Consider the following 23,053-nt stretch of genomic DNA (forward strand, 5'->3'; position numbering starts at 1 on the left):
TGATGATTAAGTAAGAGTAATGTGTAGTAGCAGCCAGAGGACTCGAAAATAGCACCCAATGACTTTGTAAACAAGTTGCATGCTTAAAGACTGCCAATAGCAGAGGTAAATTCATAACCTAAGTAACCAAGCTAACTGCCACAGCAATTATTATATGTATCTCTAAGTTTGTAACTCAGTAATAAATGTTTTTTTATGTTTGCTTGCAACAACTGCTAGTTGGGACTCACAGCTACCAATCATCCTGACAACACTGCTGCAAATACCAACACGCTGCATCTCCACATGGATGAAGCTCTTTCATGACCCCTCAGTCAACCAGTTTGAGAAGTGTTTCAGATTAGACTGTTCCAGACTGATAATCCAAATGCACATTCACTCAGATTACTTCATGCCTGCGGATTATGTCATATCTGCTGCTGAAAGAGAACTATTCATGAATGCTTGTACTACATTTGTGTTTCCCTGCTTATTTTCTTGCAGGTATTTATATATTATAGTGAATATTTGCTTATTTGTGGCTGTCTGTATGCGCTTGCATGTATGTTGATACTTCCATTGCTGCTCTTTTTCTTCCTCTCTCTCTTTTTTTTAAATATTCAAATTCACAAAGAAAGAGCAGTTCTTGTCAAAGCTGCCATTAAAGGTTTGATCTGCAGCCTGTTCTCTCAGCTCTGGAGCACGCTGGAACTAATGGCTTCAATATTACATGGAAGACTGTTTAACCACTGCGTTTAGTTTTGTCATCATTCCCTGTTTAATATATTCAAAGCGCAAAGCTTGTAATATTACAAAAGGTTGTAATACTTAATAACAATTTCAGAATCAGCTTTCTCTCCAGTTGTCCTTGAAAATTGGCAAGATCATCTCTTGGCAGACTTTATTGTACATATTTGAAATTGCTGTGCTCATTTGTTGGTGTGTGCCATGAATATGAATATCATTTGACTCATTTAATTGCCACTGTATCTCTTCAGGGGGATTTACACGTCTCACATATAAAACTCATTTTTTGCTTCCAGCATGCAGACAGAGCCAAGTAAACAGTTATCCAGACCTCTGGCCCGTCGAGAGGAGGAATGGCTTTGCTTTGTCAGGAAACCCAGAGGAAAGTGAGAAGAGTCAAGACTGATAGAGGACAGCACTCCCTGTATAGTCAGCCTCCGTGCCGTTCACTCATTTAGGGATGCATCACATTAGCATTCAGGCTGCCTCTGTATCCCACCAACTGAAATGAATCACAGCTTATTACAGTAATGAAAGTGTCACGACAGATTTAATTAAATAATTTCTTAATTAATTACTGAAAGGGAATAGAACAGCAGCAAACACAGAAAAACACAACACAGAACAAGAAGAAAAGAGAGCACAGAAAAAAATATCAAACAGACAAAAGACAGAAGTAAACCAAACAAAACAGAAGAGAAAAGATAACACTGAAAGTCTATAGTGATGTAGAAGTTGTGAGGCTGTTCTGAGGATAGCAGTTCTTTGAGCTAAATGTTAACATCAATACACTAAAATGCTCACAATGGCAAAAATAAATACTGATGTCAAAATGTTTACTATGTTTAGTAGCCTATCTTAACTATATTAACATTGTTAACTGCCACTAAACGCAGTACAATTAAGGCTAACTGGAATGTTATTTGTTTGGCAGGTATTTGGTCATAAACCAAAGTGGATACATTTTTTTTAGTTAATGGTGGCACTACAGGAAGTGAGATATTTCATTCAAAACCACAAATGTGAACTTCATGGTGGTGCAAGAGGAAAAGTCAGGAGATCACCAAAGTCAGTGGGACACATCACCAGGGAATCAATATTATAAAATTTTGTGCCAATCCAACCAGAAAATGTTAAGATATTTTTTTATTTTGGACAAAAATAATGGAGCAAACGCAAAAATGAAATAAAACAGAGAGATTCTCGAAACAAGGCACTGATTGGACTGGGATAATATGTGAGTGTTAGAGACTGTTAGAACCTGAGGACTGGACAGGTGGCCTGGCGACATGCTGGGCAAAGAGGGGAAAGATGATCATCTGGTGTGGCAGCAGCGTCCAGTAGGGTTGTTTCTCAACTCCAACCCCCAGGGGATTGTGGGAGTGGTAGATTGATTGGGACAGGAATGAGAAAACGTGAAGTGGAAGCAAGAGATGAGGTAAAGGCCAGGGGTGACACTGAGTAGCTCTGCCTCAGAGCTGCTTTGGTTGTGTGTGTGTGTGTGCGTGTGTGTGTGGTCTGTCATAGACTACTACAAATTTCACATTAGACTTAAGATCAGTTAATTGAACAGCTTGTCCAAACGAGGGCAAAAGCCGATTTTTCGGTTTGTGGTTAATGTTATGGTTAAAGTTAGTCTCCAGGGAATGAATGCAAGTATATGCAATATCTCCAAAAATTACTATGATCTAATATGTATGTGTGTGTGTGTGTGTGTGTGTGTGTGTGTGTGTGTGTGTGTGTGTGTGTGTGTGTGTGTGTGTGTGTGTGTGTTGAAGAAGCAATAGCATGGCTGCCAAGGCCCACACAGTATTCCACCCACCCGCAACCTACTTACTACACACACATGCACGCACACACGCACACATACACACACACACACACACACACACACACACACACACACACACACACACACACACACACACACACACACACACACACACACACACACACACACACACATACACACACACACAAAAGCAAGAGCTTCACTTTTCTTTTAACTAATAATGCTGGGCCAGCAATTCAGCAGGTAGACATCAGTGCCATATTGGATGGTAATAAGATTGAGCTTCAACCCATAACCTTTTTATGGATTTCATTACTTTCCTGCCCTTTCCCCACTTTGCCCTATAGCTCCTGTTTTTGGTTTGGATTCCCAAATAATTCACCAATAGTATATATTACCACCTATTGTAGTTGCATTATTAACCATCACAGATTAGATTTTAATCTGTATTCCCAGAAAAAAGAGGAAAGTGTCTGTTTTGGTTCCTAACTTTTTGATACCCTGTGAAGTATACATCAGCGTCATGCTGAGTTCAGCAGTCAGAACGTTTGACACTCTCTGAACATGCAATCTGGTCCCACTCAGGCCCCTACTGTGCACGCTGTGTGCGAAATATATTTATGGTGTACAAGCATGTGTTTATGTGGGACTGTGTGTGTGTCTGGAAGTGGCACCTGCAAATCTATGCATGTGTATGTGAGATATCCAGACACCACTTTACCACCTTTGCTTCATTGCATCATTGAAGTCTCTCATCGGAGCTTCCTGTTGACGAAAAAACAACAACAACAAGCACAACAGACACAACAACAACATATGTTTAGTTGTTGTCATCTCAAAAGCCACTTGACTGAGGTGGTCTGGCACAGTATTTTAAGCACATGAAGACTGGGATGCTCTTCCTCACCAGGGGTTTGCAGTGTTGATGACATTATGGTAAAAGCATCTGCTCCAAGGGTTTGTTTTCCCTAACACTGTTATCAAATGTTCATAACATAAGGCATACAGTATATGTAATGCAAGGAAGACAAGGGAAGTGAGTGAGAAAAGGCTAAATGTTCCCAAAGAAAGCCTAACTTTTAAAACTGATGAGGACGGTTATAAGGCAAAAAAATAACCTATTTGCACTATTTAAAAGTGGCCTAAGTAAAATACCAACAAACAAACTGTTTTAGTTATGTACTCACTGCCTCTCTACATGTTCTGATCCCTGATGAAATTCTCACATGCCTCTCAGAAGGATATGAGAACAAACTGATTTTAATTGAACAGTGTGTAATGCATTGAGTGGCTGCTACAGTATGTACTTCCAAAATGTCTGAACAATTACAAGGCTAAAACTAATTTGAAAGACAATACTTTTCCCTCACAACATCATTGTGTTAAGCTTTGCTACAGTCACACAAAATCAGTGAGGGACATGCTCTGACATCCTAAAGTAAATCTGAAACAACAGTTTCTGTTTTCGCTTTCTCAAATAAAACCTGTCTTTCATTTTCTTGTTTTTTTGTCAATATTGCATCGAGTTGATGGTGTTCTGTATTGCAGACATGAAATGGTAATGGCCCACGGTGTAGTCATGGTGCAGAGGCTCCTTGTTTGAACTGAAGGAATCCACAGAGAGCTGAGGTATGCAAAGATAAAGATGATGATGAGAGCAAATCATGCATTGGCAGGTGCACACAGACATTACAAAGACACTCGCTCTGTCCAAAATCACTCATTGGTATCTTTGGTATCGTTTTTCACTCATTCAGTACTCCTAAATAGGTTACTCAATAGTAACCAGCAAATCAAATAATCATATATTGTTCACCTTTAAATTGTCCATGATCACAGATATGATCATTATTATATTCATTTTGTTTCCTGTGATGGCCCCCTGGTCTGCATCAGTTTTCTCTGTTTTCCCTTAGCTTGCTCTCATTCTGTTTTTGTTTTTGTGAAGCAGGTTACTAGAGGGCAGAATCTTATACCGTAGTTGGACGCACATGGGCCCGGTGCTGCCAGACTATAAAGACACTGGCTACCTGTCATCACTCTCTATCTGCATTTGTTGTTTTGTGTTCATTTATTCAACATCTCTATTTTCCATGCACACTTCACACTCATCCACACACATGCACTCATCACTGATTTAACTAATATGCACACCTCATAGTTTTCCTTAGTTCATTTATTTTACTTACTATGTTAATTTTGGAATAAAGCAAATATTTTTGCCTGCATTTCCCTCTTTGTTTTGTCACAGCTTTAGAGCCGGATGGTGACAACTGGGGGGCTCGTCCGGGAGCATCAGTGCCTATAACATGCATGTACTTGCTCATACCATTTGAAGCCTGTAAAGTGGCACAAGCTGTTTGTTCAGTCTCAAAAAACAAACAAACCTAAAACAAGTGAACAAAAGCAAAACTGTGTATAATAGTGATTTTCCTTACCATACCTTCATATATTTTAGGAATCAATAGCCATAATACGATGTTGTCAGACTTACCTGGCTCTGTGGCACTGTAAGGTTTAGGTCGTAAGTTAGGTTCTTGGGGCAGTAGCTTCATTTTTCTGTGGTGTGTTTGGGTGTGTTTCCTTTTCATTTCAGCTTGTGGCTGCAGTTGGGCAGTTCGGGTGTCCTTGACCTTTTCCTTGTTTTGTTCCTATGATGAAAATAATGAGGATGGTAACCTATTCCAAATGTGAGCATTTTGAACTTACTTGTGTTTTATAAATGTCTATTACCTCCACCAAGGTGATGTTTTCTGTCAGTCTTCTAGTAAAATCAGATTTCATTAAATTAGGTCCTTCCAGAATGTATCGATCCCTATTGATATGCACCACATAGATGACATCCTGCCTATGTGAAGCATTACAGCAACATAATAGCATCATGATACATTGAAATGCCCATAACTTTCTAAATTTGAACTTGAAACTTGAAATTTTGTACATTTCATTATTTTGCAATCTCCTAAATTTCGTTGATTCACTCTGATTGTATCTCTGTGTGTAGTTTGATATGTTTTATTGTTAAAATAACAAGTTTGGATGATTTTGCAGCCTGCCTTAGACAGTTTGAGACAGATTTTTGTTCCTAAACCATGATGACCACAGCACAGACATATGGAAATACATGAACATATGGACTGCAAGAGCTCAGTCTTCATCATGACCTTAACATTTCTATCTGTAACCTACTGTATAATCTAGCCTTGTAGCAGGGATTCCCCATTTATCCTCAGTTATGTAAACATTCTTTATGTGTGGCCTACAGACTGGCTGCTCAGTCCGATCTCTCCCTCTCTGTCTTTTTTAATTGTCCATTTAAACCACAATGTAAGGTAATTAGGCCAGCATATCTGGTTTTGGTGTTAACCTCTTTGTTTCCTCTTGGTTACTGTCACCCCCCTGAAATCCTTTCTGTATATTCTTTTGCTATTAGAGTTCTCATGCTCAACCACATTGAATTTATCCACATTGCATCCAATTAGAGTGTCTTCACCAAAAAAATGCTTAGCTTCAATTTAAAGTTGTAGAACTGGGCCTGACATTGCAGTCTGGATAGATCACATACCATTGGGTCATGAACATCACAGAATGAATCACATGAACTCACTTAATGGTGCAATTATATTAAGACACTGTTGTATATCAAATACAGCTGATTATCTATTTGCAGTAAGATTGGTCCCTCGAATGACAAAAGTTATAGCAATTAAGCAACGCCTGATCACGCAGTTTGATGGATCAACATTCAGAATTTTCTAGTAATTCTCTTTTTAAAAAGCAAATTCAAGGTGCTGCGTATCCCTCTGCCCGTGAGCTGCAGTGCATTCATCTCCTTCAGTCATGGACTGTTTCCCTCATTTTTATTCCCATGCCCCTTTAATAAATAATTAGACTACTGACACAGTGCAGGAGGCATAACTCAGCACTTTAGTGTCCCTATGTGTTAAACATATACACGCCAACATACACACACATACACATAGAAACACATGGCACAACATAGAGCACACATTTTTAGACATCACATTTACCTTATAACGTGTATGTGAATAATCAACAGTGGGAGTCCTCCTATCACAGTGAAGCAGCTGATTCTCATTTTAAGTATGACCTGACTAAACCTGTTTTTCTTTAGTTTTTTCCTTAAATATGCTTATTTGAACAGCTCTATTTCATATTTAGTCTTTAAATGTAGTTTTGTTTTTGTTTGTTTGTTTTTCTTAAATAAAAAGAGACATTTTTCATTGTTTCATTTGAAGATTCACATAATTCCAGGTTTTGCAAAACAAGTGACAATAGTTGGATCAGATTTAAGACTCCACTATTAACAAAAGTAGTCACAATTCATGGAAAGTCCTGAAATAAGATGATTATATTCATCTCATGGGAAGATTTTGCAATCATCTATAAGACTTTATTTGGAGAATATATGGCTCTTGTATGGCTATTATATTTTAATATCAACAAGTGAGCATGATGTTGCAAATTGTACGTATTGTATTTGTACTTTCTTTGTACCCAAATACAATTTGGTTATGGTGCTACATCACCATGGTCTTTAGATGTGAAGCATCAGTATTGCGCAATGACTGATAGACAGTATTCCTGTCCCTCTTCAATCATTCTGAAATTTTTTATATCCCTCAATACTGTAGACAGTATAAAATGAAACTTGGTCTCTTTAAGGAATAATTGCACCATTCTGCCTCAAATGTGGACCCAGTCCTACAAATTGGAGTTCATCCACAAAACATCAAACAACTGGAAGTTGAGAGGAAGCCTTTGTTGGCCACACAAAAAAGAAATCAGAGCACATTTCCTAGCCCGAAAAAGGAAAACATGCCCCACATTCCGTCTTGCATACTTTTTTGGCCCATTTCAGTTAATATTTCTATTAGATTTCCTCTGCTGCTCAATATTTTACTTCTTTGCCTTACATCAGACCAAAGACATTTTTTACCATTAATAAAGAAATGAAGGAAAAATTCACTTTCTTGTTAATTGGGTGACATTACATTTGCCGTGTCGATAATGACTCACAGCTGAGGCTGACCCTATGATTATCTTTTTGCCTTTCTATCAAGCTTAGCATGATTTGGCCAATTAAAATGAGGGCATAGTGTATATTTCAAAGAGATAAAGGCTGGAGACAAGAACACTAGACACATTAATGGCTCACCCATCACCCTAATTAAGAAAGAGGACACTGATGCTGACATTGTGTTTGTTGATGGGCTCATCTTTAAATATACCATTGATGTGCTATTACTCAACTGCATCACCAATTAAATTACTTGTCCAATCTCCTTTCCTCATTAACAGTCATTTTGCACTCTACACATCTGAGTGATCTGTTTTCTTCCACGTTGGCAGTGATTGGATTTGTAGTTTGTGGATTGAGTTTAACAATCTTAAAACTATGTTGGTTTATATTTTCACCTTTGGTTTATGCAGATATGCAGCTATATGAATCTAAGGAGAGAATTCAGATTTTATTCACTTTTTTTGGATAATAAACTAAATTCCACCACATAACATGCTCAAATATCAGGCCATTCACCACAGTGAAGCTGGTATAAGGCTGGGGTATTGTAGTACTATGATGATATGGATGTTAACGGGTTACTCGCTCATCATACTCTTTTAAACCCTCCCCCTCCCTCTACAGATCTATAGAGTCTGTTATACAGAGAATAAATAGACTTTTATTAACATAGAAAGCCAAAAACTCACACTTATAAAGACAGAAAGAGAAAAAGATACCAATGACTGTAGCAACAACAAAGAGATGGTTGGGAGGTGAAAATGAAATACATTAACAACTTTGTTGTGTGCATCAATCACTCAGCTCCCTCTACAAAACACAGACAAAACTCTTACTGACATGGGGGCCTTTTATAAATCTACAGTATATTCTCCAGTGATGGAAGTCCATGAAAGTTTGGAAGTTTGAGTTGTGAGGTGGTCATCTTGCTATCAAGTTTTTAACTGTTGTCTATGTTGTCAGAGGTTCAAAAGTCACTTTGATCTTCATCTTCAGTGACCGTTTATGTACAGCGATTTCCAAGAAGTACAATGTTCCTGTTCATCAAGGTACGTGAATATGGGTATTTTTACAGCATTTTAACAACTTTTTTCATACACATTTTTCACAATAAATGTAATTATTTTGTATTTATAGTGTCAGACCAGATAGTTAAAAAATGTACAGTACAATATTCAACATACTGTATTTTGACAGCTGTGCGTCTTGTTTAACTGGTCGTCACCACTTCATACCAGTCAGTGCTGCATTTTAATACAATCTATTAAATGTTCTCAATATTACACTTTTCCAAACAGTTCTTATTACATTACAGATTTGATGAAGTGAACAATTATCCCAAATAAGCATTCCTACTGTAATATACTTGATAAATAAAGAAAATGGCTCTGCATTTATGTAAAAATAACAAAGTCGTGTCTGGTTGTCAAAGTGAAAGCAAAAACCAACAAAGTTCACAGTGAAACATCTCATTTGAGTAACTAAACTAACATTACTACAGAGATGGTACATCACCAGAAAAAGATTCTTCATCAAGAGTTTATAGAGTGAACATTTGGAGTGTGTGGGTTCAGAGTGAGGCAGTATTTCTACATATGTATTTGGATTTGTACATACAGTTCAACAATAATTGACATGACTGAAATCAACCAAAGAGGATGCAGTGAGGTGGGCCTCAGTGTTGTTGTAATGTATATGAAGACTGTTTTTAAATGAATAGTGCTGATAATATAATGATATTTACATTTTTTTTTCAGGACAAAGGCAATAAACATCATTATCTTTGACTTATTTATATCTTACTGAATGTGAAAAAGAAAATTCAAACTGTGCCCTCCTCTACTGCTTGTGTGATTCCCAGCCCTTTGCCTACTATTACTTTTCTAGATATGAACAATTTGTCACTGACATTAAGACAAAGTGAGACTATGAATTGATCTGTTTTAAATCCATTAAAAATAACTAATACTTTATTATTAATATTGGTTCATCAATTGCTGTGATTTGGTGTCTTGACTGGGTTATTTACTACATAATTCAGCAGCTTGGCAGAAGCCCAAGGTTCTGTTTACTGTTTTTGCAACTAGTTTTCAGAGATGTTATCATTCTTTTCATGAAAATCTATGTAACCCATCACTTCCTTTTATAAGGCTGTAGATTGCATTGTTACTTTCCCCATTCACTTTCTTTATCTATTATCATTTTGCCTTCGCCTTTTCACATTCTTACTATTCTCCTGCTGCTGCATCCAGCTATGTGAAGTCCTTGGAAACAGCCTCTATGAAGTTGGGTGCTGACATGAGGATGGTGAAGGTGCAAATTATTGAGAAGAGAGAGAAGGCCACCAAGCACAGCCGGTCCACCACTGCTGCTGCAAACTTCCACTCGCTGCAGATGGCCTCAGCCTCGTCCTGGTCCCGGAACCGCTGGGCTATGTAGGTCACCTCCTCTAAGATGCGTTGGATCTCTGGTGGGGGAATACTGACTCCCATCCCAGCTCCAACTCCCATTCCCAGGCCTCCAACACCACTTCCAACTCCTCCAGGTGGTCCAGCCTCGTCACTGATGGAGCCATGGGTCCGTCCCCCAAGCGCTACTCCTGAGTCGCTAGAAGGTGGGCAGTGTGGACTATCTATAGGGTGGTAGTTGCCAAAGTAAAGGCTCATGGAACCGTTGGAGGTGCCTGTGGGGCAAGGTGGGCAAGAAGTCTGGGAGAGCGGCACCGTGAGGCTTGGGACAGCGCCCATCTCAATGGAGCTGGTGCTGGAGTGGTGCTGGGAGGAATAGCGGGACTTGTAACCGGAACGCTTGCGCTCATCGCCGGGTTGTTTCATACGCAGAAACCAGGCACACCAGTTCAACAGAACCACTCGGACCTGAGAAGAGAGAAGAAGTGGCACATATGATGTAACGCAATCCTGCAAACTTGAGCATTTGACAGCAAAAGTAATGATAATTTGAATTACTGTAAATCAATTTCATTCACTTACCCATTTGGGCATCTTGCCTCCCTGAGGGTCATGATGGTGAAACTGCAGGACTATAACAGTCACGACTACAGACATTCCCACAATCATCATGGTGCTGGCGAAGTACTGAGCTGCAAAGTACACAGAACTTTAGCCCCTCCTGAACTACCCCATGGACATTTAATTAACATGCACCAACAGGTAAAACATTAAGCTTGACTTAATTCCAAAAAGTAGGTTGATTTCACACTAACATGAAAGGAAAGCAATGTGATCAATCTATGCAATAAGTTACATTACCAAGGGGCAAAAATGAACACTTGGAATAAAAACAGGGAAACAAATCAATGCACAAATTTTAACAAAACAGAGAATAGGGGTAAACAAACCAAAAAACAGTAGGGGAGGGAGAGAAAAAGAGATAAGTGCTGGCACTGGAGGGATGTTGTCACCCACACAAGGGAACAGTAAGAGAGCGTTGAGCTGAACATTGTGCTCTCTCCTAGCACACACACATACACACACACACACACACACACACACACAGACACACACACACACACACAGCCTTATTTGTTTGGTCATGGAGGAAAGCATCAAAAGAGAGGTGGAGCAGAAGATGATAAAACCATGAGATGGGAAGTGAGATAAAGCCATAACATTGAAAAGTGTTGAATATATATTAAAAAAATGTTTATAAGAAGTGAAAGAAGATTTACGCTACATCATTAATCACTTTGTTTGGGAGGAGAGTCATGGCTGACTGAATTCAGGAAATTCAGGATCAAACAGAATTATATGAAGTGAGCCAAATGGACTTGAAATTGATTAAATAGGTTTAACTAAGTTGATATAAGTTGAACACACTTACATGGTGATTAAAGGCTGATGACAAAATACATAGGGTTTCATTCAGGCAGCAGTTTGTCATGTATTTCCAGTTTAGTTCAAGCAGCCATGATAATTTCACATCCACATTCAGCCACTGTGTTTAACAAGCCCAGTGAAAGTGTCCCAGTTGGCCATGTGCTCAGTTCACAGGAAATAAAAAAAAATAATGATGACTCTATTGATGAAGCATCTGTCAAGCTTTTCTCAGTGAAAGCTCTTACTATTATATTGATGTAGTGCTAACACTGTTCTGTACGACCAAACACTGCTTACATCAATACACTTGTACTGTATATTTTACAAATACAAGGTATGGTGTGTATAATTTTGACCCATTAAAACTGCAGTTATCATTCAAAGTATGTGTTATGTGTTGGGAGTTGTAACAAGCCTGCCTCTTTACTTACTGCACAAAGCCTCTCTCTGAGAACTTTAGTCCCACGGGAAGCTTATAAAGTGTAGTTTCAGGAGTGGGACCACACCACAACTGCCTCGCCTCCAGCCATTCCTATAAATACCATCTAGATTTCTCCTGCCCTTCCACTTTCGTATTCTGCGCCCCTCCCCCCACCCCATTTTTCTTTTCCCTTTTCTTCGTCTTCTTCATAGGGTCCTGAGGGGGTCTTCACTGGCCGGGTGCTATGGCAGACTTCCTACGAGCCTCCCCAAAACATAGTCGGCAACGGAAGAATTATGCTCATCAATAATTTTTTTAAATAAATCGTTTAAGCACATCATGTTGTGGGTGTGGTCCATGCTCGTGAAATGTTACTCATCCCGTTTCCCCTGACTCTTTGCCTCTCCTTCCCTTCATCCTGCATTCCTTCATCCTCTTTTTTCCCTTCTTTCCTCCCGAGTGGAGAATCAGATATTTCATAGCCTATTACTGGTGCTAACAGCTTTAGTCCTGGCTGCCCAGTTCACTCCAGCCACCATTCAGAGGCAGTGTGAATGATGGATAGATAGCCTCAGGCTACTCCAACCAAACACCAGCTTAAACCATGAAATGATTCTCAAATGATTATTTTGATTATGTTTTTATATATATACCATATTGTGTATATAGAGGTCAGGCAAAACGCAACATTGAAAACACTCAACAATAATGTATGTTTTATATTACTGGTGTTTACTGGAAGTACAGGAAATACTCAGAGGGATAGGCAAGTTGTTGTACTGCAAACTGGCCCGTAATGCCTTTGTGTTGATAGACCGAATCAATATTCCAATCACTTTAGTTTGAAGGTTAGAAGGTGTCCTCTAGTATCTGGCACCAATAACTGAATTCTCAAGCCAAGTCAACACCTTGAACTGTGCTTTTTGTTCCTCAAACCATAACTGAGTAATTTTTGCACAGTGCATTATCTTGCTGAAAGAGGTCGGCACCATCATTGAATACCACTGCCATGAAGGGGTGTACTTTCTCTGCTGCAGGGGCGATTTTAGACCCTTTCTAGCACCCCTAAATTTGATCTCACAATTTGACCCATGTCAAAATTGATCAGATCCTAACTCTTTCCCATTTTTCCTGTTTCCAATGCATCAACTTTCTTTATTCACTTGCTGCTGAATATATACCACCCTTAACAGGTGCCATTCTAATGAGATATTCAATGTTATTGACTTCATCTGTCATTGGTTTTAATGTTTGGCTTAGCGGTGTGTAGCTCTGGTGAGCTCCTGCTCAAAACTTTCTGGAAAAATACTTCTTTGTTGCTTCTCCAAAGATTCACTTAAATGTCTATGCGAACATACATAGAGTAGGTTGTTATGAGTAATTGTAGGTTGCAGAAACATGCAGATGTCATGCACACACCTTATGTTATTAATTACATAATAATTTTGCATTCATGACATTACAATATGCTACATTTAGATATATACACACATAATTATAACCTACCGATAAGAGGAACAGAGTCAGACGTGGCCGGCATGATTTCTGCTACCAGAAGCATGAAGACAGTCAGCGAAAGCAGCACAGTGATGCCTTGAGACAGAGATGAAGAAAACATAGACAGAGCGAAAGTATAAGCATATGCAAAATTAGGTGATCAGGAAATTGCTATTATTATTATTAAATTATTCCTGTAATTACTTATGTATGTAATCTGTTATGTTTTTATGACCACAGCCATTTATCAGCTGATGGCTCCTCTGATGTGTCCAAGGTAGGTTACGGCTCCAGAAATCCCTCAAACACTGTGACGGCTCACCTACAGACGACTTTTCATCAAAACTCAGGTGCTGATAGAATTCTAAAATGAATTTAGTGGCAAGCCTCTTATCTTAAAGTATGAGGGTTTTTGGCATGCATGTCATTGCTTGTGGTAATTCATAAGGACATGTTTGCAGACAAAAGTGAGTGCACTTTATGTGTTCAAGTACTGGTTTACAGTTGTGACATTATTTGTATGAGCTTTAAACAAATTTTGCACATTACTCCTGGTACATGAAAACCTCTTTAGTTCATTTTTTGATTTAGTTTCTTATTTTCCAAGCACACTGTAGGTCTACTTTTAAAATATTACAAAAATATTTTAAAAATCTTCTATCTTTCTTCCATTGAGAAATAACACATTTCTTGTAAATCAAACTCATTTTAGTTGCCATTTCATTCAAAGAACATGTGTTCAGCATCCCCTCACCAAGAGAGATCTTTTCCCCAGAGTCAGCAGGCAGCAGGAAGACCAACAGGGCCAAGCCAGAGATCAAAACACAGGGGATGAGCAGGTTGAGTCCGTAATACAGGGTTCTGCGTCGCATAGTGACTGTGAACGTCACATCAGGGTAGGGCTCCTTACAGCACTCGTAGTACAGCTCATTACGCTTAGCCGGGACACCTGAGGGATGAGTTCACACATACAAGTAGAACACCAGTACTTATCAAATGTTGTGATCTCATCCATTCATATGGATGGATGAAAAAAAGGATGAATGGAAAGCTCAGTGAAATAATTCATGAATATTAGAAATGCACCCATGACATGATCCACTGGAGAGGATTTAAATCATAATAGACTGGGGATTTTGCTTTGTCTTTATTATAATGTACTTTAAGTCACCCCCTGCCCCCATTTTATTATTCATCATAGTGGAACTATCTCACCTTGAACTCTCCAACTCTGGGGATGTGGTGTTCTGCTCTCACATATGGTCCGGCTACATGTCTGCCAAAGTGTCAAACATTGCTATTGCATGCCATCTGGTCCAGTCTAACACCCATTTTTCAGTGAACCAACACCCTGGGGGTTCAGGCATTTAGATCTGCTGCTACTCTGTCCCAGCTGGAAACACCCCACTTGGGAGGGCTTCCAAAAAATGTCCCCTTTCCAGTTCATCTAGGTACAACCATCCAAATGATGCCCCACAATCAAAATTGAAATTTATATAACAGTAATTCTTTCATTTTGAGTAGTTTTCTTTGTGCAGTCTTTAACAGATAGTCTCCTTCAGTTGTACCTAAATATTTCAGCTGTTTCAAATATTTAAAAATCATCAAAAGTGTTGATGAAAGAAGGCAAATGATGTATTACTACATAGACTGAATACAGCAGCTGTTGTTGTGTATTGTTAACTTTTTCTAAGTTGGTTCCATCTTAGCATTCAAATGGAGGAATCCCAGGAGAAATTGGTTTTGTGTTTGTGCTCTTACTGAATCATACGATCACTATGGATTCTCAAGTATGGTCATTTACTGGACTCTGACAGTTATAGCTGCAGTGGAACTTACCAACAAGATCCCACTCGCCATTCGGTATGTAGGTGGATGTGTCCACAGCCAGCATCTGGAGGTCCAACAGCCAGCCATTGTGTGTCCAGGAGCCAAATTTCAAGTCACACTTCTGCACGTCAAAAGGGAACCAGCGCACATCGATGTAACAGGTGCTCTTCAAGATGCCAGGGGGGATGTACTGGCAGTAACCAGATGCATTCACCAATACATTGGTATGGAAAGTGGCATCGAAGCGTTCGTCCGCACTGTAGAGAGAGTAACAGAGATTAACGAGTGTGTGAGTGCCTTTGAAACATTTAGTCATCTGGCTGTGAGCTAAAGGTGTATCTTGCTCAAATCTCTTTATTTATCATTTTTCATGTTCATGTACCACAAGCTGGCAACTACTTCCAAATGGGTTGTGTCAGTTTGTTTGAATGTAAACTGTGATAGCCGAAGTCATATGAGGATAATTTTTCATTTTTTCTTGTTTGCTCCGATCAACAAAAGTAATTAGAAAAGTAGATATTTCGTTTTTAGTGCATATCATATTTGTGTGTGTATGGTCATTTGTTTGTGTGAAAAAAGTTTGACAGTGTGTTTCAACCTAACCTGTCACATCAAGTGTCATATCTATTCAGCCACCTATGGATCAACCAGCTTGCCTCTTCGCTCCTGTAATCCACACACAGATGTTTATATCTCAAATGAAATCCATGGTCAAGGAAAATTCAACACTCACTTCCATCCACTGCCAAATACATGACGTGACAGGAATAAAATGAGATGAATTCACAGATGTAAATTAAAAAATATTAACAACTAAAGTTATGGAAAAATCTCCTTTTAACCTTCCTTTTTAACCAATCTGCCCTGCCATAGTTTCATGTTGGCATTTAACCAAAACTTGCATTTACAGACACATGGTCTCTCTCTGTCACACACGCAAACTCCATCCTAAATATTTTAATAATGTATGCATTTTCTTATTAATTTATGAAACTTGCCCAACAACATAATTGAACATTTAACGAGAGAGGGCAAGGTATAATTTAACTGTAATTAGTTTGTCTTTATTACTGTGTTATGTACTCTCTATTTCTAATATAGGATTATTGTAAGTTGTAAAAACAAACAGGTTTTACACACAATTAAATGGGTGTTTTGTTGCCCTCATAACACAAAATGAGATCTGAAAAATAATAGCTATGTGAAGGTGTGTATTGCACCTTTTCTAACAAACTTTAGATATTCAATTTTATATGAAAGAAGTACAATAAGTTCATAACACATTCATAAAGCCAGGAGAAATATTCCATCATGAAACTGTCTGAGAAAATCATGACTAAAACACTACCTAACATTACACTACAATTACAAACAAGGTCAAAGGACAACAAAAACAAGACTAAGACTAAAATTCTTGTCAAAATTAATATTGCTCTCAAACAACCTCAAGAGTCAGCAACTAACTTTAGGAATTTGTTGAATAAAGTAGAAATTGTAAGTGCTGAGATTCTGAGGACACACAGTATGCCTACAGTAAAACAGAAATGCTTAAGACATCTAACCCTAGCTCTGGCACTCCAGCTGAACTCTAATTAAGTATTAAAGAGTAGCTCCTCTGGTGTTGGTGCTTAAATAAAGTGCTAGAGGCGATGTTTGAACTTTGAATTTAGGGAGTACCTTCTGTTTTGTTTCTGTGTACAGAATATAACAAACAAGCTCTCTCCTTTTCTTTATCAGTATTTATTTTGTCCCTGTTGTTATAGCTTCAGGGACACCATGCAGGAAGCACAAGAGACGAGAGGATTTATATTCAACATTAGCCAGTGATTATTTGGAAACCTCAACCACAACACTTTGTCAGTTGTTTTTCGAAGGAAACAGTTTACTCTCATGATAATATTTTTTCACTTGCTGACAGTCTGCATGGTAACTGAGTAAAAAGCTCCAGAGGGGTGTCATATACACCATCATGCAACATTTAGGGAATGTGAGCATTTTTAAAGTCTTAAAAAAATATTTCTGGTAAAAATTTTAATTTCAGTAATTTCAGTTTTTTTTAAATTTACAAATTGCAGCCACATTTTGTCCTAGAAAGCAAAATCAGGAAAAACACATCATGGGAGACACTGAAAAATCTCCAGAAGTAGTCAAAAGTTTGAATATTTCCGAGTAGGGCTGGATCCTTTAAATATCACATAAAATTAGAAATGACAAACAAAATAGGCACATTTACAGATTTATACTGTTTGCACTTTGATCCAGTATGTTCACCAAAATAGTGGCAGTTAAATAGTGGTTGAGAGAAAAACTAGCACTTTTTCATCAGAAAATAATTGCATGCAGAGGCAGAAGCAGTAGAAAATGTTGCTGAAATGTAACCCCACACAACACTGCATTGAGAAAAAAAGAAAGTTATATCATAGAAAACTTAATAATCAGGCAGAGGAAATGACTAATTGAGGACAAATCAATGTTTAGGTGTGAATGAGTAATAAATATTAGTAGTAAAGTCATGTGGAGATTTTGATCATTACATGCAATGTCCCTAAACACATTCATATCAGCAAACTGGCGTTTGTCATTAAAGACCATACAAAATCCCACTGGAAAGCTGACAGGTCTTTTAATTGAACTATACCCACACCAACTTAGAACTCCCACACACTGTCAACTATACATACAGTCTGAAGGCACACACAATGAACACACAAATCAACACACACAATCCAGTCCCCAGCAAGAGAGATAACACCAGTTTGTCAGAAACACCCAGGAGCCTCTTTTAAAACCTTGACAAAAGAACACGGCTTGCATTTTAAGAGAATTTGTAGATGGACCCATTTTATTTGTCCCTGCCTTCCCTGAAATTGAGAGATTTACCTTTTCAGTGGGGTTAAGTGTTGTAATTTATTTCTTCTCTGTGTGTGTTGTTGTTATCAGCTGTGGCTCTCTGTACCAGGGGAAGAGATGTGTGGGTTCGCCAAGTCGGAGCATTGCTATGAATTATTCAAGCTTTGGCCTTACTTTATCAGAAGGTGCGCGCTTTCCTGCAATCAGCGTTTACACACATCAAAGCTGTGTGTGTATGTGTGTGTGTATGTTTTGAAGAGTACATGCTGTACAATATATGCACATGTGCAGCACACTAGAGATGTCATGCACACAAAGACATTAAGACACGGTTTTTAAATGCGATGTGACAATATGCCAGAAGAGTGAGACGTGTTGTTTTCGACCGTCATGAATTTAAATAATTCTACTTTATTTAGCTTGCTTCAACATAGAAATGGACTGAAAGCAAATGCAATTGACTACGAGGGGAATGGAAAGTTCACCAAAGAAAGAGTACTGTTCACATGTGAGAGCCAGGCAATGGGGAGACTGACCAACAATGACAATGGTGGCAGTGACAGGTTTCTGCATCATGGGACATGAGTCACCAAGTTTTCATCTCATTCACTCAACACCTGCTGATATCCTCCCACAGACCTACGCACACACAGATGCAAACAGACTCACTAATGACAAAAACAAGGAAGTCATAAAGTAATGAGTGCATCTAAGATAGGAAAAGGGCTATGCAGGATGGAATAAATTATCACATATTATTAAAAATATTTTTTAAATGCATTAATCTTTAAAATTAGATCTTTAAACAAGAATACCTGATATAACAACTGTATGTGCTGTAATGTGATTTGACTATTATACTCTTGACTGATGACAGCATGAGGCTTCTCAGCTTGAAAGAGCAACAAAGAGTACCACACGGTACCTTCTTGCCTTTAGCTATGATATTATTTCTCTGTTAACAATTAGCTTTGCAACATCAAGTCAGATAAGATTAAAAAAAACTCCTCTGGTAGCTAACACCTTCCCTAAAGCTGTTTGCAACTCACAGTTAGAGCTACACAGGTCAGTGTAGCTTCATCCATCCATGTGTGTTATGTCATATCCCAGAAATAAAGCATTCAGCTAAACAGCCTCAGGGCATCCTGACATCAGGCATCCTGTTTGACAGCCTTAAGGCTCTGTGGTTAACTAGATGGACAAGGAAGCTGCAGGCAAGAAGTACATTTCCAATTTACAGTGGGAGTGTATCTCTAACTTTAGGAAATACACAAGTCCAAATACACGTAATGAGCCAAGCAGAATAGATTACTTTAAACATCTTCATCCTCAACTCATCAAGTAAAAAAGATGGAACAGGAGGCTTGGAATAATTTTGTAGGATAATGATCTGTTACATAATTTGTCTAAGTGTAAATACTGGGCTTAAACCTGGTCTTGATAAAATTCTAAAAATGTGTTTGTAATGGTAACTCTTTTAGTGTTGGTAAGAAGAATGTCAACTTACAGGCAATACATTTCCTGTTAATCGACTAACCAAATACATACAGAAACATAAATACAAAATATCTGTCTGCCTTCTTGAAATTATATGTTGTGTTTGGAAATTATGCTTCTGCTCCATATTTCCTTTTCCTTTTCTTTGGTGTTTGTTCATTGAATCAGTCCATCTCTCAAGTCCTTCAACCATCCATGCACTAACATACAAAACAATCCTTCCAAATACCCATTTATTCGATTAGTTCCCCTTTCATCTTCATGGCCTGTCAAAATGCTCTGTCTGTTTTGTACCTCCGCCTTCCCTGCTGTCATAATTATGATTCACTCTGTGATTTACCTGACTTGGACGTCCTTCATGTGCCTCATCGATCCTCAGTCAAGTGAGACCATTTGAGTTTTACCTCTAATGAGAGAGGAGGGGTCAATGGCTTATATAGCTGTTTTATATCTGTGCATTCTTTATGCAAACACAATCCCACATGCAACAATTCATGCACAAGAACCAGCATAAACAAAACAGTCATGCAAACACATGCATGCACAAACTGACTCTTGTGGATTGTCAGCTGTTATGACAGATTGAGATGGAGTCAAACAACCAATATAAAAGTTTACAGTTCTCATGAAAGAAGTGGAGCAGCTTCAGTAAACATGTTCCTTGGTTTCAGTAGAGGTCAAGTGCACATTGTATGTCTTGAAGTGTTCAGTGCTTTGGATTTTCTTTTGTATTCTTCCCATTGTTTGCAATATATTCAATAACAAAGTTGGTGATAGCCAGAGGATCAATATGGCAGGAAAATTTCAAATCACCAGAGGGTTTACTGGGAGATGGCTGCTGTCAATCACAGTATAAGACCATTGCAAATACGGTAAAAAAGGAAATATTTTCATCAGTCAGTATGCGTGGATACAGTCTGGATGGTGAATCCATGACTCACAATTTGTATTATCCATGCATGAAACATCATTGTGAGTCAGTGTGAGCACAATGATCTGAAATATGAAAAGCAATATGAGAGTGATTTGAAAGATTACACACTGGAAGTTGAATGACTCATCACAGACAATATTGGATTTTTTCTTTTCTTTTATTTAACACACTGCATGTTGAGATGGCATCTGACCTCCTAAACATCACTAACTTCATATTGAAACAATATAAACCTATGAATGAATTTATGGTGAGCTCTCATCTGAACAGCATGGTAATGAGTCTGAATGCATCTGCTGTTATTGGCTGCGCACTGATGGCCCACTGTGTAATGGTGTGTGTTGTGCCATTATTGTCTGTAATTGTGTGACAGACTATATGTGTGTGTATGCTGTGTGCTGGTGAAATGTGGACTGTGCATTTGTGCTTCCCTGTGCAAGATTGCATCACATACTAAACGTGTGTGCATGTGTATTAACTGTGCATTAGTGGATAGGGTGGAGAAGAGAGCTGAGTGGTTTCATTAGTTCAGTGTGTGTGTGTGTTCCCAGCAACAATCCATGTTATTGCTAGAATTGCTGTAAATCTTCGTCTCTCCTAAGGGGGCATGTACACCTTATGGCTCGACTGTAAACTGAATCTTTTCCTCTGGCTTCACATTATTGTTCATCTCTGCCAACTTCAACAAGGTTACCAAGAGCCTGAGGCTGAAAACCAGCAACATCAACACAGTTTTGTGCTGTTTTTTCAATTAAACATAATGAAATGGAAATGGCTGTTTTCATCAGGTTGCTGTGAATGTGTTTTTCATTTTCAGTCATGTCTCCTAAAAATTAGCAAACAGAAAATGTAATGCTGTTAAGCTAACATACTGAGTATGTATATTGAACATATTCATTTCCATCATTTTGGTCCAGACTGAACTATCAGCTGTACCTACTAAACATCAGCATGATACTGTAGCATTGTCACTGTGAGCATGTTAGACTGCTAACATTCTAGCATTTAGCTCAAAGCATTGTTGCAGCCAGGTACAGGCCAGACCCTATTTGTGTCCATTGTTTGGGTTTGCAGGTAAGAAAATGGCAGAAATATTTAACCACACAATATTTAACCAAAGTGATATACTTTACTTACCTTAACTTAGCCTTAGCTAAGAAAAGCAAATTAGTAATATCTTAAAGTACTTTCTATAAGACAGGTTTTATTTTTTATATATGAACAGATTTTGAGCAGGCAGCAGAGTAAGATGTAGAGAGGAGAGTTGGGAAACTAGCAAGACAAACATGTATACAATGAGAAGAGGAGGAGAGTAACATGCTGACACCTTGACAGACAGAGACAGGTAGATGGGATGATTTATAGAGAGGAGCAGTGATGGCTGGCAACGATAAAATATGGAGGGAAAGAGTTGATTGAATAGAGTGAATTATGGTGAGACAGTGAGTTATGAAAGAGAGATGGAGGGAGTCACAAATGGAATGAGAGGAGAGGAGAGATGGTAAGGCAGGATGGATAATGAAGGGAGAGAGGGAGGAAGGGAGGCAGAGGGTAAAAGGCAGAGATGGGGAAAGAGAGGGGTGAGAGCAGAGAGATTAGAATGAGTAATCCTGGCAGGTCTAAAAGCTGAGCTTTTAAAATTTGGGTTAATACCCCCAAACCTTTGTTTTGTCCTTGTGTTCACTGTAATGTTTAAGTGTGTGTGTCTGTGTGTGTGTGTGTGTGTTTTTGTGGGAAATTCAGGCATCGAGAGAAACATCTGAGGTTCCCTTATCCAACCATCTATCTAACCATCCATCCATCCATCCATCCATAATATCAGTGAAGACCAACGGTAAAGCTGTCCATCTACCTTGTTTCACAATATTCTTTCCTTAAAGGGCTCTACACACTTTCTCTTTGGGACTGAATCTATCTGTCTCCTCATCTTTCTGTCGCCTCTGTCTGAGATCCAATCATCCCTCTCTCACTCAAGCATGCAAACCCAATGCAATTAGTTGTTTTGGAGAAAAACAACTGGCCTACATTTTTAATTGACTTGAGAACACCACAAACAGAAGCGTGAAGAACAATAAGCTAACAGCAACAGCATGACCTGAATCACTAAATGCAATGAGCTCACTCAGCTTCATTTGTGAAAAAAAGAAAACTTTGACAGCAGCAATAAAACACAGCAACCTTTTGTTTTAATATAAAGAAAGATTACCTGTATTTGCAATCAATACATATGGATCTGCTTTTATTTATGAAATCAATGTCTTTACTGATAACTGACAGACTTTATCAGCTACTACATTATGTCAACAGGTTGAGCTGAGACAGTTGAGATTTAGTCACTGACACAAAGAGTGAATAGAGTATTTATCATGGTAATTTTATATCTGTGGGCAAATGCATTAGCTGCATCAATGCAAGTAAATCTCTGTTTATGTTATTAAAATGCAGCCTTCTCACCTACTGCCTATGTCACTGGCTTTTGCGTTTGGGTGTGATTATTTATCAGACTGGTTTATAGTAACCCTGATACAGCTATGGTTTATGGAGATTAAAAACAGAATTTAATAAAGTAGTGACATGTAAGAAGGATTAGAATGACATTTCATTCCCACACCGACACACTTCCTCA

The 23,053-nt window shown here is 38.4% G+C and overlaps 1 protein-coding gene across 1 annotated transcript in view; it reads right to left on the minus strand.

The window, feature by feature from the left end:
* Positions 1–9,814: 9,814 nt before the first annotated feature.
* Positions 9,815–23,053, minus strand: part of LOC128362991 (neuronal acetylcholine receptor subunit alpha-7-like) — a 29,104-nt gene continuing 15,865 nt past the window's right edge. Inside the window, exons 5-9 of the mRNA XM_053323871.1 lie at positions 15,156–15,403; positions 14,071–14,265; positions 13,326–13,412; positions 10,553–10,662; positions 9,815–10,438 (exon numbers count right to left, since the gene is read on the minus strand). Of these exons, the coding sequence (XP_053179846.1) occupies positions 9,815–10,438; positions 10,553–10,662; positions 13,326–13,412; positions 14,071–14,265; positions 15,156–15,403 (1,264 nt within the window). The remainder of the gene's footprint in view (positions 10,439–10,552; positions 10,663–13,325; positions 13,413–14,070; positions 14,266–15,155; positions 15,404–23,053) is intronic.

This window comes from Scomber japonicus, chromosome 8 (assembly GCF_027409825.1).
Source record: "Scomber japonicus isolate fScoJap1 chromosome 8, fScoJap1.pri, whole genome shotgun sequence".
NCBI lineage: Eukaryota > Metazoa > Chordata > Actinopteri > Scombriformes > Scombridae > Scomber > Scomber japonicus.